At 37.5% G+C, this 21,283-nt stretch overlaps 3 protein-coding genes and 1 long non-coding RNA gene across 5 annotated transcripts; 2 read left to right on the forward strand and 2 right to left on the reverse strand.

Moving 5' to 3' along the window:
- Window positions 1-60: 60 nt before the first annotated feature.
- LOC138131888 (folate transporter 1-like) lies at window positions 61-1,577 on the reverse strand. The gene is made up of 3 exons (XM_069049159.1): window positions 1,155-1,577; window positions 905-1,109; window positions 61-857 (listed from the first exon to the last, which is right to left on the reverse strand). The coding sequence occupies exons 1-3, from the start codon at window positions 1,452-1,454 to the stop codon at window positions 115-117; spliced, it is 1,248 nt and encodes a 415-aa protein (XP_068905260.1). The 5' UTR covers window positions 1,455-1,577; the 3' UTR covers window positions 61-114.
- Window positions 1,578-2,520: 943 nt separating this feature from the next.
- On the forward strand, window positions 2,521-4,817 carry LOC138131881 (vesicular glutamate transporter 2-like). Its single transcript, XM_069049150.1, has 4 exons — window positions 2,521-2,991; window positions 3,046-3,165; window positions 3,217-4,074; window positions 4,126-4,817. Exons 2-4 carry the CDS (start codon window positions 3,078-3,080, stop codon window positions 4,629-4,631), a joined length of 1,452 nt encoding a protein of 483 aa, XP_068905251.1. The 5' UTR covers window positions 2,521-2,991; window positions 3,046-3,077; the 3' UTR covers window positions 4,632-4,817.
- Window positions 4,818-7,676: 2,859 nt separating this feature from the next.
- Window positions 7,677-13,104, forward strand: LOC138131899 (uncharacterized). 2 transcript variants are annotated; one of them, XR_011159942.1, is made up of 4 exons: window positions 7,677-7,822; window positions 7,874-8,731; window positions 8,784-11,764; window positions 11,816-13,104. It is a non-coding gene; the product is annotated as an uncharacterized lncRNA (long non-coding RNA). The 2 variants fall into 2 exon arrangements; XR_011159941.1 differs by having other exon boundaries at window positions 7,680-7,822; window positions 8,784-13,104.
- Window positions 13,105-16,607: 3,503 nt separating this feature from the next.
- Window positions 16,608-18,054, reverse strand: LOC138131889 (folate-like transporter 3). Its single transcript, XM_069049161.1, has 3 exons — window positions 17,670-18,054; window positions 17,412-17,619; window positions 16,608-17,353 (listed from the first exon to the last, which is right to left on the reverse strand). The coding sequence occupies exons 1-3, from the start codon at window positions 17,991-17,993 to the stop codon at window positions 16,671-16,673; spliced, it is 1,215 nt and encodes a 404-aa protein (XP_068905262.1). The 5' UTR covers window positions 17,994-18,054; the 3' UTR covers window positions 16,608-16,670.
- Between the last annotated feature and the right edge of the window lie 3,229 nt (window positions 18,055-21,283).

Below are 21,283 nucleotides of genomic sequence, written 5' to 3' on the forward strand. Positions count from 1 at the left end.
TAGGTATTCTAAAAACAAATTATAGAACAAAAGAAATATTTATTTATTGATTATCATTTACATTGGAATTATTTTGTATACTTGTAGTGCAACCTATAAAAACATAATTTCCTCTTAATGTCGTGTCATTACCGTATCTACCTTTTTCTTAATTGCGGATGCCACGACAAATATAACGTAGATTGATAAGTGAACGACAAAATAGACATAAAATTGTTGTTTCGGTTCGAGTTTGAAACCTGCGTTGTCATTTATGACGCAAACCATTATCGTATTTAAAATGGCCGCAAGCAAATAGATAAAACCAAAAACTAAACCGAAACAGTTCTTGTGCAAAAGTTGCGCAATTTCTGGACTTATCGCCGTTATCACAAAATAATATATTGCGCCAAAGAGAACGTAATCGACGTAATGAAAAATGACGAAGTAACCGTTCCACAGTGCCATACTGCTCAAGAGGACAACGTATTGCAAGCCTGACAAACTATACATTACTACCACAGTGCTCAGTTTCCAGTCGATTTTTTTAAACCCAGCTAACGAGACAGCCAGGAGAGCTACAAGCCCCAGGCTTGCTTCAGCAGCCCCGTTGTATCTTTCTGTCTCCAACACTTTCCACAATGGTTGTACGAATGTAGAGACCTGAACGTAGCTGCAGATAGAGCAAGCGCACCAAATGGACCAACGAATTATGTGTTTCTGGTGGAAGGATTCGATGAAAGTCGACTTAAAAGCTAAAATCTTCTGCTTGAGCTTGCTCGAAAATTTTTCTGGGGGGTTCGTTGAAGTGGACAGATAATAAGCGTTTTCTCCGGCTGTTGGTAAGAAAACAGCAAACACTCCAGCTAGTGAGTTTGCTAAAAAGACACGTTTTACACCAAAGAAAGAAATGGTAATAATGTACCTGATAAATTTAAAATTTGGAGTTCATTATAGTTCAGCCACTCCATAAATATGATAAGTTGTGATAGTGCAGAAGATGTGATTTTGCCCACCAAAGCTGCAGTTCTGACGTAAGCTGTCGTGCGTTGATAATTCATGACGTCATAATAGCCGTAAATGTAGATGTAGTAGGCAAGTTCTGCAGCCGCTGCAGTTCCTCTAAATACCTAATAATTGGTATTAGAAACAAGTTTGAAAATTTTGAGACTAACCTCAGATATTTCCATTACAAAAATCGAATCCGTCAAGATTCTAATACTTGTTGCCACTACGGTTGCTACTGCGGACATGATGATCAAGGCTTTGTATCCGCAGAGATCGCAAAAGAAGAATACAAACACTAGATGAATGGCAGTACTGTAGCTCAGCACTGGGAGGATATCTTGTTGGACTTCCTCGACTGGAAATTTTTTCCGTTCAACGAAGAACTCGTACAGATAAGGATCGGCTGGTCGAAAATTTGAGAAGAACCCGAACAAATAAAGCAAATGTATGCGTTTGAACCACTTCATTTTGGAATCGACTGAGATTTAGTAAAGGTGTATGTGCAATTTTTCCGATTATCGGAAAACTGAGCATAATTTAATTATGTTTAGGTCGCACAAAGTCTTGTAAATTGTCTTATCTTCTGTTAACATTTAATACAGCTAGCAATTAAGTAATCCAGTTACCTATCAGATATTTGTTCGGGACTGGTTAAATTCCGATAAGAAACGATTTTATGTTAATTGGGACAACAAAGTTTAAGTCTCTTTGATCAACGAGTTTTATCAGAAATTTTGCAGCGATGGTCACAACTGGGATTTCGAAGGATGAAAATTGGTAAAAAACACAAAGAAGCAGTAGTAAAATGATTTAGTTTCGTAGAAACAAAATGTAAGAGAGAGAATGAAGGTTTCAAGTTAATTCGGAAGGTTTTGGAAATTTAAACAAATGTAGAACAATTCTTCGAAGTAGCAGATCAAACAAAAGGTCCAACTGTTAGCACTTACGTAAAAGCGTTTCAAGCCAGAAATTTACAATACCTAATTTTCAGGTTTGTACCTAATCCAACAACAAATTGTGTAATTTCGGTGTGCTCCTAACAAAATAATAATCAAATTTCACGAATTCAAAAAGCGGACCACTACGGGGAACTCGGAACGAGAACTTCGGAGTAGCTGGAGGTACCTACGTTCTATACCGACAGTAGTAATTTTTTAATCAAATTTAATTTAATAAAAATTTTCATTCATAATTCGTTCCTTGGAGATCTCGTAGTCGGGGAAGCTCCACTAGTGTCAATCTTTCTCCAGTAGCTGCGGAACGGCGCATTGCACAAAATGAAACCACGCCACCCTCAATAGGAAATGGGTCATTGGCAAGTTATAACTGTTATAGGAAATATTACACAACGATTTCTGCCTCAGCAAAGCATCTCATCCTAAATAGAGATAACGGATTTTAATGAGATGTAGATTGCCGCTTTTAAAGAAAACAAGGACTAAAATGGCGTTTGCCAATTATCGAGTATCGGAATGTATATTTTTAAAGACTGTCACCACAAAAAAGAAAATTACACTAAAAGCCATACTTATATCTACATACATTGTAACTGTAATGATTAAAATAGTAGAAAAGCGGAGCAATTTTGTGCAAACGTTAACAGTAGTAAACTAATGGTGATAACGTCAATGTCCAGTTTCATTTTGCTTTTTTCGAAATTAAAATTACAAATTTTGGTAACAACCTACTACAGGGAATTCGGGGTGAGAACTTCTAAATAGCTAGAGGTAAATGTGCCATTTCTATTTTGACATTCAAACTAGTAGAACAATTAGAGAAAACACCATTATCATTGAAGTTCTCTGGAGTCAACAGATTTTGTTAAAAAATCCTAATTCCTTCGATCCTTCGAACGTTTTGGTGATATTTCAAGATATTAAGAAACAAAATTGGTAGAGTTTGTCCAGCGAGAGATTGGTTGACAAAAATCACTAAATTCTACGTAGAGAAGGTAATACCTAGCGCACGTAAAATTTGAAATATATCCTTCAAGCGGTAAACCTTGTAAATTTGAATTGTAATTTTTTTTAACACTTATTGATGATGATAACATTTAAGCACTGGCTAAGTTAAAAATTTACCGTAACTTGATGCGAAAACTACAGTTGTTCTTGTCAAACTCTACCGAAATAACTTCACTGGAAGATTTCTTTCTCTTTTCCACTTCAAAGATGACAGGTACTGTAAGAAATGTAGAATATAGTTTTCTGGATATTTTATTGTCATTAGAATTTATGACCTGCGGCGGAGTCTTGTCATTCATGGTTGTATTAAGCTTCATGGTCCATCACATGTTACGAGTTAACATATCAATTGCAATTGTCGAAATGGCAGTCAAAAATGTCTCTAACAGTTCTGAAAACTATGGACCGCGATATAATTGGTCTACAATTGAAAGGAACTACATTTTGGGTTCCTACTTTTGGGGCTACATTATTACCCAAATCCCCGGTGGTCGTCTTGCAGAAAGGTTTGGATCAAAAATCGTTGTGGGTGTTGGACTATTGTCAGCAAGTGTTCTGACATTGCTTATTCCTGCTGCTTCTAATACCCATTATTACCTCGTACTTTTGGTAAGAGCTTGTATCGGATTAACCATGGGAGTGCATTGGCCCTCCATACCACCGATGGCGGTAAAGTGGGCACCGCCCAACGACATATCAAAATTTATGTCCCACATGTTTGCAAGTGCTTTAGGAGGTGCAGCCACTGTGGTTCTTTGCGGATACTTAATAGTTTATTTAGGATGGCCGAGTGTATTTTATGTGACTGGAACTCTGGGCATACTGTGGACAATATCATGGTTTTATTTAGTTTACGATAGTCCAAGACAACATCCAAGAATAAGCATAGTCGAAAAGGAAAAATTAGAGAATAAAATACAGAATAAGATTCATTTGGTAAAGAAACAGAAAACACCTTGGTCAAAAATTTTTACTTCTGCACCAGTTTGGGCAATTGTTGTAAGTAACCCTTGTGGAACACTTGCAGCATTTTTTGTTTTTCACCATTTACCCACGTACTTGGATCAAGTGCTTCATTTCAATATTAAACAAAATGGGTGGCTATCCAGCTTACCTCAGATAGGTACCCGTTAAAAATTTATCGACATATTGTTACAACTTGTTTGTATTTTAGTGAGATATTTCACTACAGTTCTGGCATCATATGTAGTTGAGAAACTATTAAAACAGCAGAAGGTCTCAAAAATTACGATCAGAAGATTTTGCAGCGCAGCATCATTTTGGGGGCAATGTTTGATGCTTGCAATTCAAGTGGTTTGGGGTGAAAACCGTACAGTGTCCGTTGTAGCATTTACCATCTGTTTAGCTTTCGCTGGTTTCAACATTCCAGGATTTTATTCGAACTGTGTAGACATATCTCCAGCCTACTCCGGCACTATTTTTGGTATTAGTCAAGTTCCTCTGAGTGTAACTGGCTTTCTAATGGCAGAATTAATTTCATTAATCGTGGACGATCCTCACTCTTTTGAACAGTGGCGGTATATTTTTTTGACTTTTATAGGATTCAAGCTGACCGCTTCTATAATTTACCTTGCTTTTGCAACTTCAGAAGAACAGAGTTGGAATCCAAAACCGGAACCAGCTGAAATGGAAGGACTAAAAAATTCACAAACCGAATAATTAACCGTTTGGTACAGGGTATATCTACAAATTCGTTGTTTACAATTTGTCCACATTCTTAGATTTAAATTCCAATGTTTTATGGTCTATTAGGTCTTATTAAAATTGTTAATCATAATAAAATCTACCCATGTCTTGCAATCATTCATGTTTAATTGTACCTACATTGGACAAAAGATTAAACACCAAACAAATGACAATCCTGTTTTTCCTTTTTTGTTTATTTTTTTAACCTTGACAACTTCTAATTAAATATCAATAAAAGCAGTAACAGTATTTATTAATTAATCGATATCTTGTTATTCAAGGGGAAAATTGCTGCTAAGTAAAACTGACGTTTAAGTATATGAAATCACTTAGTTCGGGATCAGGAGAGTACGGTGGATCTGCAAAGATATCCTGCCTGAATGTCTTAGACGTGCCTTGAACCGTGCCATGTACGAACCAGCGTGGTTGAAGAACTTTAACAACAAATAAAAAAAATTACTAGTTCTTTTGTTGCACTAAAGTAAATTATTATCATTTGAGAATTCAATTATAAAAAAATGCCTTGTATGTGATCTTTTTGCATTTAACGACTGGGGAAACGCGTTGTCGCCAAGACGAGCTTTTCCAAAATAACTTAAAAAAGGATGTTTCATTCCGTATTCGTTCCTTATAGCTCTCGAAGTCGGCGAGACTCCGTCAAGGTCCATCGCACCAGAGTATCTGTGATCCGCCGCAGAGCACAAAATGCAACCACGCCACCCTTAATGGGAAATGGATCATTGACAAACAGATAACACATGAAAAAAGTTTCTGACAAGTCTGTTGACACCTTTCCTGTTTATCCTTCCATGAGTATTCGCGAGGGGCCATTCAACTGGGAAGACAATTCAAAACATTTTTAATATCTTTCTGTTTCCCTTTAAATGTGCCATTTTCATTTTGATATTCAAGCTGGTAGAACAATTTGAAAAAACACCGTTATCATTGACGGTCTCCGTAGTCAACATACTATCATAACAGCAGACTTTGTTAAACAATTCTAAAAGTTTTAATCCTTCCACCTTTTTGGTAATATTTCAGGGTATTAAGAAACAAAATTAGTATTATGAATTTGAATTTTTTTACAAAAAGTAACATATTGTCGTAATCCTAGATGATTATTAAACGTTGCGGTATACAGGTCTCGCTCCCCAGAGAAAACTGACCAATGCCGACGACAATTTAGATCTCAAGAATGCAAACGAAGACAAATTAATAACTTGCATAACAGAGTTATGAGACGTTTAAGATCCACCAATTACAGAAAGGGAACTCCAGGTGTTAATGTGAATAGAATGGGTTGCTAAGCGTATATAATCACACTGTCAGGATGACATTCCTGCCAAAGTGTCAACATCAACATGTTAGGTTAAGGCCGATGTCATTCAAGATATCACACTCGGTATCAATCATATTAATCTATTTTAATTTTTTAAATAAAATAACAAATGACGGTTTTGAAAAGAACCTTGTTTATTCTAATGCACCTGAACAGGAGAAAAGGTATAACATAATCCAAAAGGGTTCATGAAACGAAAAATAAATACAATCAGAGCAAGTGGTCAAAGTGGCCCCAATTCATTTGCAAGCATAACCGTGCCTGTCGCAAAAGACTCAATTAGAGAATTCGTAACCATTTCAGGAGTAATTGTAGCAAAAGTTTCCTGAACGCGATCCCTTTTGTAGCAATATTTTTAACATGGCCCCAAAGAAAGAAACCTAGATGATTTAATTCGGGGGATCACGCAGGGCAGTGTCGTGGACCGCCACGACCTATCCATCGATGAGGATACTGTTGATGCAAAATTTCTCGAACTTGTCGACTGTAGTGTGGTAGTGCGCCAGTGTGTTAAAACCAGAAAAAAAAGTGGAATGTCTTGAAGCAAATTGGGAAGTAGTTCTGCGTTCAAAAATTCTGCGTAAATGTCTCCCGTTCACCGCGCAGGAAATTCAAACCTAAGGAGGGAAAGTTAGATGACGATAGCATGTAAACTAATTTCTATTGAAGACATACCACACGATTGCCTAAGAGAGCAGCTCACAAATTTATAGAAAATCGTTCTTGAAATGCTCTTGAAAATAGAGCATGTGGATTTTCTTCCACCCAGATGTCCCAGTTATGCGCATTGTAGCATCCTTTTATGTAAAATTACGATTGTTTTCTGCTAGATTTAAAAGGCATGTACAGAATCCTCGTCTGGCAGGGTAATCTTCTGGCTGCAAATACTACACACGCGTATAAATGGTGTGGATGTCGTCGTTCAGGCTTCATCACTCGATATACAGAAGTTTTCGAAATATTCAGTTCCCAAGCAACTTCTCTAATGCTTTCGATACCTTCTTCAAAGACATAGCCTCCTCGTTCTCAACGGTGCGTACTGTTTTCCTGGTAGCATCACCAATCTCCTTGCTGTTTGGTAAAATTTAACCTGTCTCGACTGTTCGTGCGATAACACTGAGAATAGTTTTGTGACCGGGATTATTCCTGTTAGGAAAACGTTGGGCATAAACCCTTGCTGCCTCTCTAGCACTCCGTCCACATTTTCCGTAAATTATCAACATTTCCACATAATCCGTTTCTTAAAAGTTTCATAGCCGGTCAGTTTATTGAAAACGTAATAAAATATGCAACCTAGCAACATTTACGAAATACACCCGGATGGCTTAAAACGCTTTGATTGGTCGAATTAAAATGCTATTTTCTCGAATACCGTGCAAGCTAGAAAAAAAATTCTTTGGAATTATTTATTTGTCTTTTTATGAAGATTTCTGCTCTTTTCTCTGGGGAGCGAGTTCTGAGACACCTGTATGTAAAAAAATGTACGATTCCCTTTAAAAAAATATTTTATGACGTCATAACGTTATCAAGTAGCGGATACACCTGTCAAAATTATCATCACATAAAACTTCTTAATATCCTAAGTCACCTATCCCAGCCTTCTTGTTATCACAAATCCTTGTAAATTTGAATTGTACATTTTTTTATTACCCGGTGTATTTTATTGCTGATGATAACATTTAAGTACTGGCTAAGTTAAAAATCTGCCATAACCTAATGCGAAAACTGCAGTTGTTCTTGTCGGAATTCGACAAGAATTCAGTAGAATTTACCGAAATAACTTCACTGAAAGATTACTTTCTCTTTTTCACGTTAAAGATGACAGGTAGTGCACCAAATGTAGAATATAATTTTCTAGATATTTTATTGTCATTAGAATTTACGACCTGCGGTGGAGTCCTCTCATTCATGGTTATATTAAGCTTCATGGTCCATCACATGCTACGAGTTAACATATCAATTGCAATTGTCGAAATGGCAGTCAAAAATGTCTCTAACCGTTCTGAAAACTATGGACCGCGATATGATTGGTCTGCAATTGAAAAGAACTACATTTTGGGTTCCTACTTTTGGGGCTACATTATCACCCAAATCCCAGGTGGTCGCCTTGCAGAAAGGTTTGGATCAAAAATCGTTGTGGGTGTTGGAATACTGTCAGCAAGTGTTCTGACATTGCTCATTCCCGCTGCTTCTAATATCCATTATTACCTTGTGCTTCTGATAAGAGTCTGTCTAGGGTTAACCATGGGAGTACATTGGCCCTCCATACCACCGATGGCAGTAAAGTGGTCGCCGCCCAACGACATATCAAAATTTATGTCTCACATGTTTGCTAGTGCTTTAGGAGCTGGAGCCACTGTGGTTCTTTGTGGATACTTAATAGTATATTTCGGATGGCCGAGTGTATTTTATGTGACTGGAACTCTGGGCTTACTGTGGGCACTAGCCTGGTTTTATTTAGTTTACGATAGTCCAGGACAACATCCAAGAATAAGCATAGTCGAAAAGGAAAAATTAGAGAATAAAATACAGAATAAGAGTCATTTGGTAAGAAAGCAGAAAACGCCTTGGAGACAAATTTTTACTTCTGCACCAGTGTGGGCAATTGTCGTAAGTAACCCTTGTGGATTACTTGGAACATTTTTTGTTTTACAACATTTACCCACGTATTTGGATCAAGTGCTTCATTTCAATATTAAACAAAATGGGTGGATATCCAGCTTACCTCACCTAGGTAAGTACCCGTTAAACATTTATCGACATGTTTCAACTTGTTAGTATTTTAGCGAGATATTTGACTACAGTTCTGGCATCATTTGCAGTTGAGAAACTGCTAAAACTGCAGAAGGTCTCAAAAATTGCGATTAGAAGATTTTGCAGTGCAACAATGTTTTGGGGACAATGTCTGATGCTTGTAATTGTAGTGGTTTGGGGTGACAACCATACAGTGTCCGTTGTAGCCTTTACCATCTGTTTAGCTTTCGTTGGTTTTAGTATTCCTGGTTTTTTTTCTAACTGCATAGACATATCTCCAGCCTACTCCGGTACTATTTTTGGTATTAGTCAGGTTCCTCTGAGTGCAACTGGCTTTCTAATGGCAGAATTAATTTCATTAATCGTGAAAGATCCTCACTCTTTTGAACAGTGGCGGTATATATTTTTGATTTTTATAGGACTCAAGCTGACTGCTTCTATAATTTACCTTGCCTTTGCAACTTCAGAAGAACAGAGTTGGAATCCGAAACCAGAAGCATCTGAAATGGAAAAACTAAAAAAGTCACAAACCGAATAATTAACAGTTTGGCACAGGCTACATCTACAAATTTGTTGTTTCTAATTTGCTGTTTTAACAAAACCTATTAACACATCCGAAATCTAGAAACTTTTTTCAGTTGGTAACGCACATTGTTGACTGCAAATTGACTGTGGTATTCTCTGGTATTTTCTGGATAATTCGTCAGTAATTTCATTTGCGAAAAATGTTTAGTCGAGATTCAAGTTTAAAATTTTACTTTAAATATCAACTTTGAAATAAAAGTGTCACCAACTGTCACAAAATTCCCTAAATAACCAAAATTGATTTTATTTGTAAAAGACATGCATTTAATTTGCAAACTGGAAAAAAAATACCATAAAACATTCGTTTTATAAAACGTGTCTTGCGGCAGTCGTGTTGCAAATTTGACTCGTGTGTTAATATTAAGTTTTATACACCTCATGTTTTAATACAGGGTGTCTCAAAATTCGCGAATTCCGAATTCAGAGCGTGGTAGGGAAGGACCCAGTGGAACTCGAAAAATACTTAGAAAAAAAAATCGCTCTTCCTGAAGAAGATAAAGCACTTTAATTTTGTTCAATACATAGCAGCCTTCAGATCCACCGTGACAAAATACTATTCTAGTATCTAGTATATAGTAGTATCTAGTATACGTTGCCCTTCCATTTTTAAGAAAAATTACAAAAATTTAAGACTTTTTTACTCCAAAGTAAAGCTATTCTTCAAAAAATTGTTTTACATTATTATTTTCTACACCATAAATAACAATAAACATTGAACTTTTCAGCCTATATTTGAAGAAAACGCAGTTCAAAGAGTGCACCTTCAGACCAATGTATCTTTGTGGGGGGAGTCCAGATTTTTTTTTATTTCCATATTTGGACTACTGAGGTGATCCCCTTCAACGCTCTGAGTTCGGAACTCGCGAATTTTGAGACACCCTGTATACTATTTTACAATTTGCCTACATTTAAAGATTTAAATCCCAATGTTTTATCGTCTTTTATGTCTTATTACAAATTATTAATCATAAATAAATATGTATTGCATAATATTTCCATGTCTTGCAATCATTGATGTTTAATGATTGGACAAAAGATTAAACACCAAGCAAATGATAATCAGATTGTATTTCCTTTTTTGTTTATTTTTTAACCTTGAAAACTTCTAATTAGATATAAATAAAAGCAGTAATAATATTTATGAATTAACCATATCTTGTTATTCAATGTAAAAATTGCTGCTAAGTAAAACTGACGTTTAAGCCTGTGAAATCACTTAGTTCTGATCAGGAGGGTACGGTGGATCTGCAAAGATATCCTGCCTGAATGTCTGTAGACGAGTCTCGAACCTTGCCACGTACGAACCAGTGTTGTCTTGGGACAAAAACATTTCTTGCAAAATACATTATCCGTGATCACTTGATCAGTAATCACTGATCAGCTATTATTTCCCATATGAGAACCAGCAGAACATGAGACTATTGCTATCACTTCAGTTGTTGTACAAGCAACAGTTTTTTTTTTAATGTTTAAGTTTAGTTGTTCTTTAGAACTTTAAATCCGCGAAGACACTACCATCAAATGTTGCTCTGACTATGAGATGCTGGTTCTGGTGTTTTTATTTTACCCTTGCAACAGTATATGTATAAGTATACCAGAGTAGTCAAAATATGAACTTTCGAAAGCTAACCACAAACGGAATTTAATTATAAATTAAAAAATGTCATTAGTTCTTTTCTTGCACTAAAGTAAAAATGCTTTGTATGTGATTTTTTTTACATTTAAAGACTGAGGAAACGCGTTCTCGCCAAGACGAGCTTTCCCAAAATAATTTAAAAAAAAGATGTTTCATTCAGTATTCTTTCCTTAGAGCTCTCGTAGTCAGATGACCCCGAGGAACAAGAGGAAAATTCTCAAGAGGGATTCCCGAATTCATAAACTCTGATGAATTCAGCTCATCTATACCGATCGATCCAGATCATTTGGATCCGTCTACGTTACAAAGAGATCAAAAAGAGTAAAACAGTAAACTTCTACTGCATTGTGGACTATGTCCACCGGGGACACTAAGTAAAAAGAAACGCACCCTATTGCTCTATCTCTGTGGTGGTGTGGAAAAGAATAAAAAGTACAAAAATAAAAGAAATTCTCGATTTCTACACGCTGTAACTACGAAACTATTGATCTGACAAAAAAACATAAACAACAAAAAATGTAGAGAATTGTACGCTCTACATTTTCTATAATAACTTAGATAGACATATCTTGTATATACCATTCACGATGTTTTGGCATAAGGCGAGGCTATGGTTTCATTTTTTAACGTTGGATACATGTTTGATTTCTGTCATCTCTGCTGTCACTAAAGTGCCTGACATGCGGACCTATCAAAATGAACGTAACATGTTGCCGAATTTACCGTAATCATAATTAAGCGACTTTAAGACGTATTGATGGTGTTTGTATTAGACTGCAGAACATATTTTCAGTAAGTTACAATGAAGTCAAGTTTTTTTTTTGTGTATAAATTGAATCGTAGGTGAGTACAAGAAAAAAATGTAACACGGATAGTGAAGGAAGAAACAACGACCCAAATGAAATGGCACAGGGGTTTTGTAAGACCTATTATAACTTCGCGATATAGTTGTGAATTTATGGCTTCAGTCTATTTTGAAATGTACTCCTGAAATTTGCCAATATTTTTGTAGATATTGTGAAGAACTTATTTCGGAAGATTGGGCAAAATTAATGTGAAATCTTTCATTTGAAAACGTTTTTCCTTTAAAAATTTCATTAGGAGAATCTGACTCGGAATTTGATTGGAATTTATAACCTCAAACTTAGAAAAACATAACCTAATTCAACAGACAGCTTTACTGCCAACTTAAATGCACTTTTTCCATGGCCTCCCCTTATGCCAAAACATCGTGAATGGCATATACGGATAATGAAATAATCGCAGAAATGTGATTTTCCACCCCTATTCTCCAGTATGGCGGGGCGAGCGGCAACCCCCCAAGGTCGCAAACTCGGCAATATTAATAATATGCCTAACAGAAAATACCTGCCAAGTATAAACTTTTCTGTACCTTTTGCAAGGTGGAGCAATTTTTATGTCTCTATTGACTAGACTAATTGTCGCTAAAGAATTGGCATGGTGTGGTAACGAAGGTGCGTCTGCATCTATTTATCACTTCAAGAAAGAAACTGACAATTCTGGAAACTTCACTAATCGAATTGAATACAATCCAGTATTTAACAAAACGAATTAAGAAGGGGACAAAACTTGCTGTAATAGCAAATGGTTAATACCTAATGCAGTAGATCCTGATGTGTGCCCAGTTCGATTGTTTCTAAAACTAATGGGAAAACAATCAAATAATGTAAAGACCGATAGGTTTTTCCTGACACCAAACAAAAATTGGAGATTAGGAAGTCCTACAGCATGGTATAAAAACCTTCCTGTAGGTGTTAATACTCTCTCTCCAAATGGACAAAAGAAACCGCTCAAAAAGTGGGGATTGATACCATCAAGAAAGTGACGAATCATTCTTATAGATCAACATCTGTAACCCATTTGGCGAACGCAAATGTACCAGAGCAACAAGTCATGAAGATAACTAGTCACAATAACTCAAAATCCTTAAAGTCTTATTTAAACATGCAATCCACACGACATTCTGAAATAAGATGAGAGGGATTGGAACATCTAATAGTGTCTCAGTTTCCAATACCGAATGCGGTAATCCACAAGTTGTGTATCAAAACTGTACTTTTATTGTTCAAAATATGTATTGTAATAAATAAATAAATAAGTATTATATTGAATATCCTGAGACTGTAATTATTTACTGTCAGACTGACAGATCGTTTAAAATTTTTGACATTTTTAAAAATTTATTTTCTGTCAGCGTTCATTATATTCTCTCACCAAATATAACACGTGTTGTGATTAATCATCGGTGATACCACTCGTTAAAACCTACAGAAAATTGAACTCGTGCTACGCACTCGGTCAATTTTCAGAGGTTTCAACTCGTGCTATCACCGATGATAATCATAACACTAGTTATACAGGGTCATTATAAATGAATGATTGTACCATCGTAGTAGGCGTTGGTGGCTAAATTGAATGTGCACTGCCGCAAGCTTGATAACATGAGTGAGACAAACATCGCTGATAGGTGGCTCTACTGGCGGTAGTGGAAATCTGTCTACTAGTTTGCCTAACGTTGCGAAGCAGGCGGCATACGCAGTAACACTGTGATAACACCATATTATGCAGCTTCTGTTGCTTTCATAGCAGGGTATATTGTAAAAAAATTAAATGAACATTTTTATTGCGACTGTTGTGTCTCTCCTATATTATCTTCTTCAACCCCTGGGCCTCTTTTACGTTTAATAATCTTCAAAATCGTGGCGATTTGACTTATCCAAATTATCAGTTTGTCAGTCTTTTAAAAGAATTGGCAGATATTGCTACAGAAATGTTACCATATTTGGCCCAATAAAATATTTGCAAACAACAACTCACATCCACATTTAATTCGTAATTCCCTCTTTAAGTATCTGTAATACCTACACATAAAGACAAAATTTGTAAAGTTATTATTGAATTATCGATGAAACCACTTTTAAGTAATAGTTGTTCACAAAAAACTGATTCTATAAAAAGAAAATCAATTGCCAATAAACCCATAAGTACACTGACCGGCAAAAAAAGTGGGACATTAAAAAAAATCATTTATATTTAAGTATGTACTATACTCAATTTCATATAAATGTGCATCTAAGCAAGCCATGAAAATCTGATTTTATGTTGGTAGTAAAGCTAAAGCTAGTGACTTTGACTTTCAAAGTTGCTTGCTCTGCGCGAACCCGATTTGACTAATGTTAAGAAGTGGACGTTGGCGCCACAATTTGAACTTGTAAACATTGGAGTTAGGGACTTTTTAACTTCTAAGTGCGCACAAGGAGAAAGCGCCGCTTTCACTTTCCTCTTAAAATGTAACTAATGTAAGACAAGATTCTCTCTTGCCGTTTCGACCATCAAAGTGGTAACATGTACCGATTATACTCGTAACTCTACCTTTGTTGTTGTTCAAAATAAACTGTTAACTCTTTCGACGCTGACTCTGATTTTATCAACTAATTTTTCAGTTTTTGTCCATTTTAACATTGCTGATTTCAAAAGCAATGTTACGTCTTTTTACTGATTAAATTAAAGTAATTCTTATTTGTTTTTGTCTTTGTATTTTTATCAAGTAAAGATTTATTGGACATGACCTTCATAAATGTGACTTTTGTAATGTAACTAAATTAAAGGTGCTTTTACAAATGCACAGCTCACTTGATGAACATTTATATGAAATCAATTATATTCCGGACATGGAATCTTGGCCACAACTGACATTTAACTGACAAATATGTGTGAACTGGCCTTTATTGAATATAACTCAACTTTTGACCCGATAATGCCATTTCCCTGCTTTTTTGATATCACAAGAAAAACTTCAAAGTGATTTTTAATAACTGTCAGTTATTAATGACACTAATGATTGGTTTACATAATTTTTTTTTAGAAATGTCAAACAAATGTTGGCCAAGATTCCGTGTCCGGAATAGTACGTTATTTTTTTATCCCAAAAGTTTATTTTTGTTTTATTTCCTATTCTCCACAATTTTTTTTTGATTTACTGGGTTTTACCTTTCAATTGTTGAGTTTTTCTTAAATCTATTAAAATCTCAGATGGCGTTTATTTTCTTTCGTCCTAAAAAAAAGCATTTCTGACATTGTTGTCATGGAATTTTCACAAATTTGTTATTCAAGTTGTCATTTTGACATTGAAATGCCATTATCGCAAGAAGATTCTGCAAGAGCTATAGCTCTAGTCCACGTGGGCTTCAGCATTCGCGAAGCTGCGAATTCTCTTGGTTTTGCACGATCCAGTGTCCATAGAGCCGTACTTCGTTTTCGTCAGACTGGAGGGTACACCAGAAGACCTGGATCAGGACGTAGAAGAAGTACAAGCGCTCGTGATAATCGATACATTACGATGCTTAGTTTGAGAAATCGGCATATGACGGCAGTTAAAATAAGAAATCAACTGGAAAGGGTACGAGAGGTCAACGTGAATGAAAGGACTGTAAGAAGAAGACTTGGCGAAGCAAATTTAGGGGCCTATCGACCAGCAACTGGACCAGAACTTCTCAGAGGTCATCGGGTTTCCAGATTACTTTTTGCACAGGAACACTTAAATTGGAATTTAGAGCAATGGAAGTCGGTACTCTTTAGCGATGAGTCCGATCTCTAGATGGACGGGCGAGAGTTTGGAGAAGACCAGGAGAACGCTATGCACCTTGCAATTTTTCTGAAAGGCTCAGTTTTAATGGAAAATCAATTATGGTATGGGTAGGTTTTTCTTGGGAAGCCCGTACACAGTTGGTTTTTATTGAAAGAGGCACATTAACAGCCCATAGATATATAGAGGAGGTCCTACAAGACCATGTCGTGGGTTTTGCCCAGTTAGCAGGCGATGGTTTCATTTTCATGCACGACAATGCTCGCCCACAACTGCTCGAATTGTAACCGATTATCTTCATGATGTAGGAATTGATACAATGAACTGGCCAGCACGTAGTCCCGACTTAAACCCCATTGAGCATCTATGGGGGACGTTGTCGGTAAACAGGTTAGAGCGCGGCGTGGTGAGCTGGTGTCTCTTCAAGAGCTTCGAAGAGTCGTGCAAGAAGAATGGGATAATACGCCTCAAGAAGAAATTCAGCACTTAATCGAGTCATTGCCACAAAGGCTAGAAGCTGTAATAAGGGCAAGAGGCGGGAATACCAAATATTGAATTAAGTAGAGGCGTTCATGTTCCTTGTTTATTTATTTTTTATAATTGTATTTTTCTTTTCTGTTGTTAATGTGTTAATTGAAGCCTTTCAAATGACATCTTTGTTAGGTGGTATATTTTTAAGAACAGAATATAAATAATGACATCATTTTTACTTAATTTTGTAATAATGATTTTAGTATAATATTATTTTTCTTGGTGTCCCACTTTTTTTGCCGGTCAGTGTAGAAAGGTTTTAAAATTATAGTACTACTAGGTACCTACCTGCCTACCCACCCATCTAATACTTGCAACAGTTGTTTTACGAGTATGTTTAGTTATCCTTACTTTGCTCAAACCATGAGATGTTGATTCTAGTGTACTTATTTTACTCTTGCAACAGATTGCAAAAAAAATGTGTATACCAGAGTGATCAACGTATGAACTTTTAAAAACTAAGCACAAAAGCAAAAGGTTTAGTTAGACAACTTTAAATCAGGAAAATTCTTAATTTATCCAACTATATACATTTTATTTACAAGAAGAGTAGTCACTTGCTTAGAGTTTGGAAAACCAGCAAGATATAACTAACATGGCTATCACCAAATGATATCCACCGTATACTACGAAATGTTCTTGAAATGTTAGGCTAATAACTCGTTCATTGAGAACGCAAGTAAATATCACATTAAAAATTGCAGAAACCAGACCTATAAAACTGAAAACAATCCCAAAACTTCCCTTTCGGTGTATACTTTCAGCAATCATCGCACTTATAGATGTCATAACAAAATGATAAACAATCTCGAGAACTATGTAACAAATGTTGCTGTCCCAAACACTTTCAACGCTTGCGAGAGCCATCAAAAGACAAGTCTGAACAAGCGAGGTTACCAGTAACAAAGCGTTGCTGTACCTCCAATTTCCCTTCATCATTCCACACAGAAGTACACCAAGAAAAGCCAAGAACGCTGCAATTCCGTCCACGGCTCCGTTGTAGAGCATTTCGCCATCTTCCTGTTGTGCTTCTCTCCACATGGGCTGCATCATAGCTGAGACTCGAGCGTGGCCGCACATGGTGAAGGCACTCCACAGAGACCACTTCAAAACGTGTTTGTTCGAGAAGGTTTCTTTGAACTTGGATTTGAACCAAGACATTTTTGGAAGGAAGGGTTCCGGAGGTTCGTCCAACTCCACCATTACAGGAAGATGGAAAACGAGGCAAATAGCCTGGCCGGTTGCTAACAAATAACAAAATTATTCTTCCTAATTAACTATTAAGAAATTGACGTTATCTACCTGGTACAGACAGAAAGGCCAGTTCGTGCAAACTTAAAGTTTTATTTGTAACTAAAATCTGAGCTAGAATACTTCCAAGTACTCTGGCTCCCAATGGTACCGCCCTAATGTACGCTGTCAAGCTTGCAAAGTCTCCGTTTGTATTTTCGCAAACGTAAATCGACGCATAATAAATAATTTCAGTTGCAATAACACAACCTAGAAAACCCTAAAAATGGTGTGGAAAAAATTAATTGAAATTAAATCATTTGTACAAACCTCAGCTACTTGCAATTGAGGAAGAGTGTCACTTTGCCAGACAAACACAGAAACCACTAGCCCTCCGACAAAACTAATCACATATATGTAATTAAACATGCAAAAATTTATTACTAAGAATATTAATAGCGCTGTTATTGCTGTGGTGTAAGCTGAGATGGGACGGATGTCTTCGTTGTATTGCTGTTCAGTGATGTTTTTTGTAGTAACCATCATTTCGTAAAGAAAGGGATTTAGAGGTTTGAAACACTCCAACAGTCCAAAGATGTAGAGAAAATAGTGGCGTTTGAACCAGTGGAGGAAGTTGTAGCCTAATTCGATCATTTTAAATAACTTTTCTAACACTCAATAACATTCACTGTTTTTAAATACAATTAAATTAATCGCGATGCAGGATGTGGGGACAACAATTCCATCTAATCTTTTGAAGTTTTTAATGATTACGTGATAAGTTATCTTGATTCGGAATTAGAATTGATACGGCGAAACACATTCTTGATAAGAAAACGTCGTTCAAAACAATTAAATATTTTTTATCAAATCGAAGTTGATACTTATAAAATTATTGTTACATAAATAGCAAAATTGTTACTTTTAGCAGGAACAGGTAATCAAAAGTTAGTATATCTGAATGGCCCATGGCAATGGGTATTTGCAATTTACTCAAAAAATCAACAATATTTGTCTGTTTTCGATACTCCAATCCAAACATGTACGCTCGCAGGCTTGTTTAAAAACATTTTCGGACTGAAAATAAAAATTGTAGTTACAGAAAATAACAAAAACATAAAGATTATTTTGTCCAACACCTGCCACTTATAGAGTGAGTCATAATTGTTCTCATTTCAGACCAGTATAGTGGTCTATGAGTCACGCGTGTGTTCTAAGTCATAACTCACGTGTTAGTTTTATTATCGTTTTTCAATTAAAATCGTTGGGTTGTGGAAAAAATAGTATATGCACCTCGGGAGTGTATGATTTTTACCCACAGTGCTTTGTAGAACCCTCGGGCTACAAACTGCACCTCTGATACTACTACTTTACTTTATTTTACCCTACGGGCTTTAAAGGATTCCTATACTTTACAGTTCTAAATAAACTTACAATTCCAAAATCATTCTTTTTTCTTTTTTAAATTAACCTACATTTTCTTTTATTCCCCACCCCTCTCCTTCTCTATCCTTTCCCTCCTCTTCCATACCTCTTTCATCCATCCTATCTCTCTTCCGTCTTCGTTCAGTATTTCTCCCCGTTCCTTTTCCTCCCTTTCTCTCATTTCACCGCATCCTCTCCACATGTGCTCGATCGTCTCTCTCTCCTCACGGCACATCCTGCACATTCTTTCCTCCTCCTCCATCCAGTACTTATTTTCTCTCTCTTCGTTCCCACATCTAAATCTCGCCATCATTTTCCTTTCTTTCGTGCTCTCTCTCCCCAGATACACCGGAACATCCTCTGTCACGCACCTTTCATACTCCCTGTTGTACCTCGCTTCTCTGATTCTCTCCCTTCTCTCCTGCTTGTCCGTATCTCTGTCCCTCTCGCTCAGCTCCGCACACATCCATCTTCCTTCCGCTCTCATTCTTTCCACTTCCTCTCTGGCATACCCGTTCCTCCTACAGTACTTCTCTCTCTCCTTCTCATCCGCGTTCTTTTTCTTTTCTCTATAGCACTCAGTCAGTATCCTGCATTCTTCCCTTCCGCCCATTCTGTCCTCGAACTTTGCCGCTCTCTTTCCCGCTTTTACTCTCAGCTTGCTCCTCTTGCACTCTTCCCTCACTATGTACCCTGGTGTTTCTCTGTCCACTCCTAGCACCCATCTCAAATATTTCTCTTGCACCCTCTCCACCTCCTCCCGTTCCTTCCATCCCCATATCTCTGCTCCGTACATCAGCACGCTCTCCACCATGCTCTCGAACATCATCATTCTCCTCCCGAACTCGCCTCCCCACATTCTCTCTCCTATTCCCCACACACATCCAACTATCTTGTTCGCCTTCCTCACTACCTCTCTCACTTGCGCCCTGACTGTGGCTCTCTCGTTGAAGGTGTAGCCCAGGTACTTAAACTCGCTCACTCTTTCTATCTTGCTTTCTTCCCACTTCCACTCGCTCTCCTCATTCTTCCTCTTTCTCTTGCTGAACACCATCATTTTTGTCTTCTCTACATTCACTTCCAGCTTTTTCTTTCTCACATACTTTTCCAGGTTCCTCATCATTTCTTTCATCTCTCTCTCACTCTTTGCCACAATCACCATGTCGTCCGCAAACGCCAGGCTCCATACTTTCTCCCTACCCACTACAACCCCCCCCCCCCCGCTTGCGCTTTCTTCAACATTTCGTCCACATCCGCTACGTATATCGTGAACAGCAGGGGACTGAGCGGGCAGCCCTGTCTCACTCCCTTTGTTGTCTCAAACCATTCGCCCTCTTTCTCTCCCACCTTCACCTTGTTCCTCGTTCTCGCATATATCTCCTCGACCTTCCGCACCAGCCATTCACTTATTCCTCTTTCTCTCATACATTCAAACATTTTCACTCTGTCAACCTTGTCGAACGCCGCCTTGAAGTCTATGAACAATGCGCACATCCTCCCCCCTTTCTTCCTCAATTCGTTCCTTGCTAAATGGTCCAGGATGTACACATTGTCCACAGTACCCTTTCCCTTTCTGAACCCTGCCTGACTATCCGGCAACACTCCCTTTTCCTCGATTTCCCTCTTCATCCTTTCGCTCAAAACAGACGCATACAACTTATACCCCGTGTTCAGGAGAGTTATTCCTCGGTAGTTTTCCGCTCTATTTTTCTCGCCTTTTTTAAAAATTGGGCAGATTACGCCTTCTCTCCAGTCCTCCGGGAATCCCTCTCCTCTCCATACCCCATTCATCAGTTCCACCATTCTCTCTACCATTCTTTCAGTCCCATACATCCACGCTTCATTTTGCACCCCGTCCCATCCCGGTGCCTTTCTCTTTTTCAAGTATCTTATGTGTCTTCCCACCTCCTCCGCTGTGATTTCTGTTTCCTCCATCACCGTCTGCTTCTCTTTCCTTTGTGTTCCCACCTTTCCTTCTTCTTTCCTCCCTTCCTTCCTTCCATTCTTGTATTGATATTTTCTCGCTCACAGGTTCCTTTTTCTTCCTCTCTCTGTTTATGTATTTCCACACCTCCCTCTCTGTTCTTATTTCTTTTATCTCTTTCTCCTCCCTTTCCCTCTTCTGCTTCTTCTTCTCTCTACATCTCTCTCTGTATCTTCTTTTCGCTTCTAGGAATCTGCTTCTGTCAATTTCGTTCCTCCTCCATCCTCTCAGCGCCTTTACCACTTCCCTCTTTGCTTGCTCACATTCTCTGTCCCACCATCCATTTTTCTTTCCTGCCCCTTTCGCTCCCCTTACTATCACCTTCTTTTTCTTCGTCGCTTTCTCGATCACTTCCTTTAGCTCTGTCACCATCTTCTCTATTTCCTGCTCCTTGAATGTTGCTTCCTCCAGTCTCCTCCTGTACTCTCTCACTCCATGTTCACTCCACACTTTTACTATCACCTTCTTCTCCTCCTCTCTCATTTCTCCCTTTTCCTTTTCTTCTTGGTTCGTTCCCTCTATGGTAATTTCTAGA

The sequence above is a fragment of the Tenebrio molitor genome, chromosome 5 (assembly GCF_963966145.1).
Source record: "Tenebrio molitor chromosome 5, icTenMoli1.1, whole genome shotgun sequence".
Classification (NCBI taxonomy): Eukaryota; Metazoa; Arthropoda; class Insecta; order Coleoptera; family Tenebrionidae; genus Tenebrio; species Tenebrio molitor.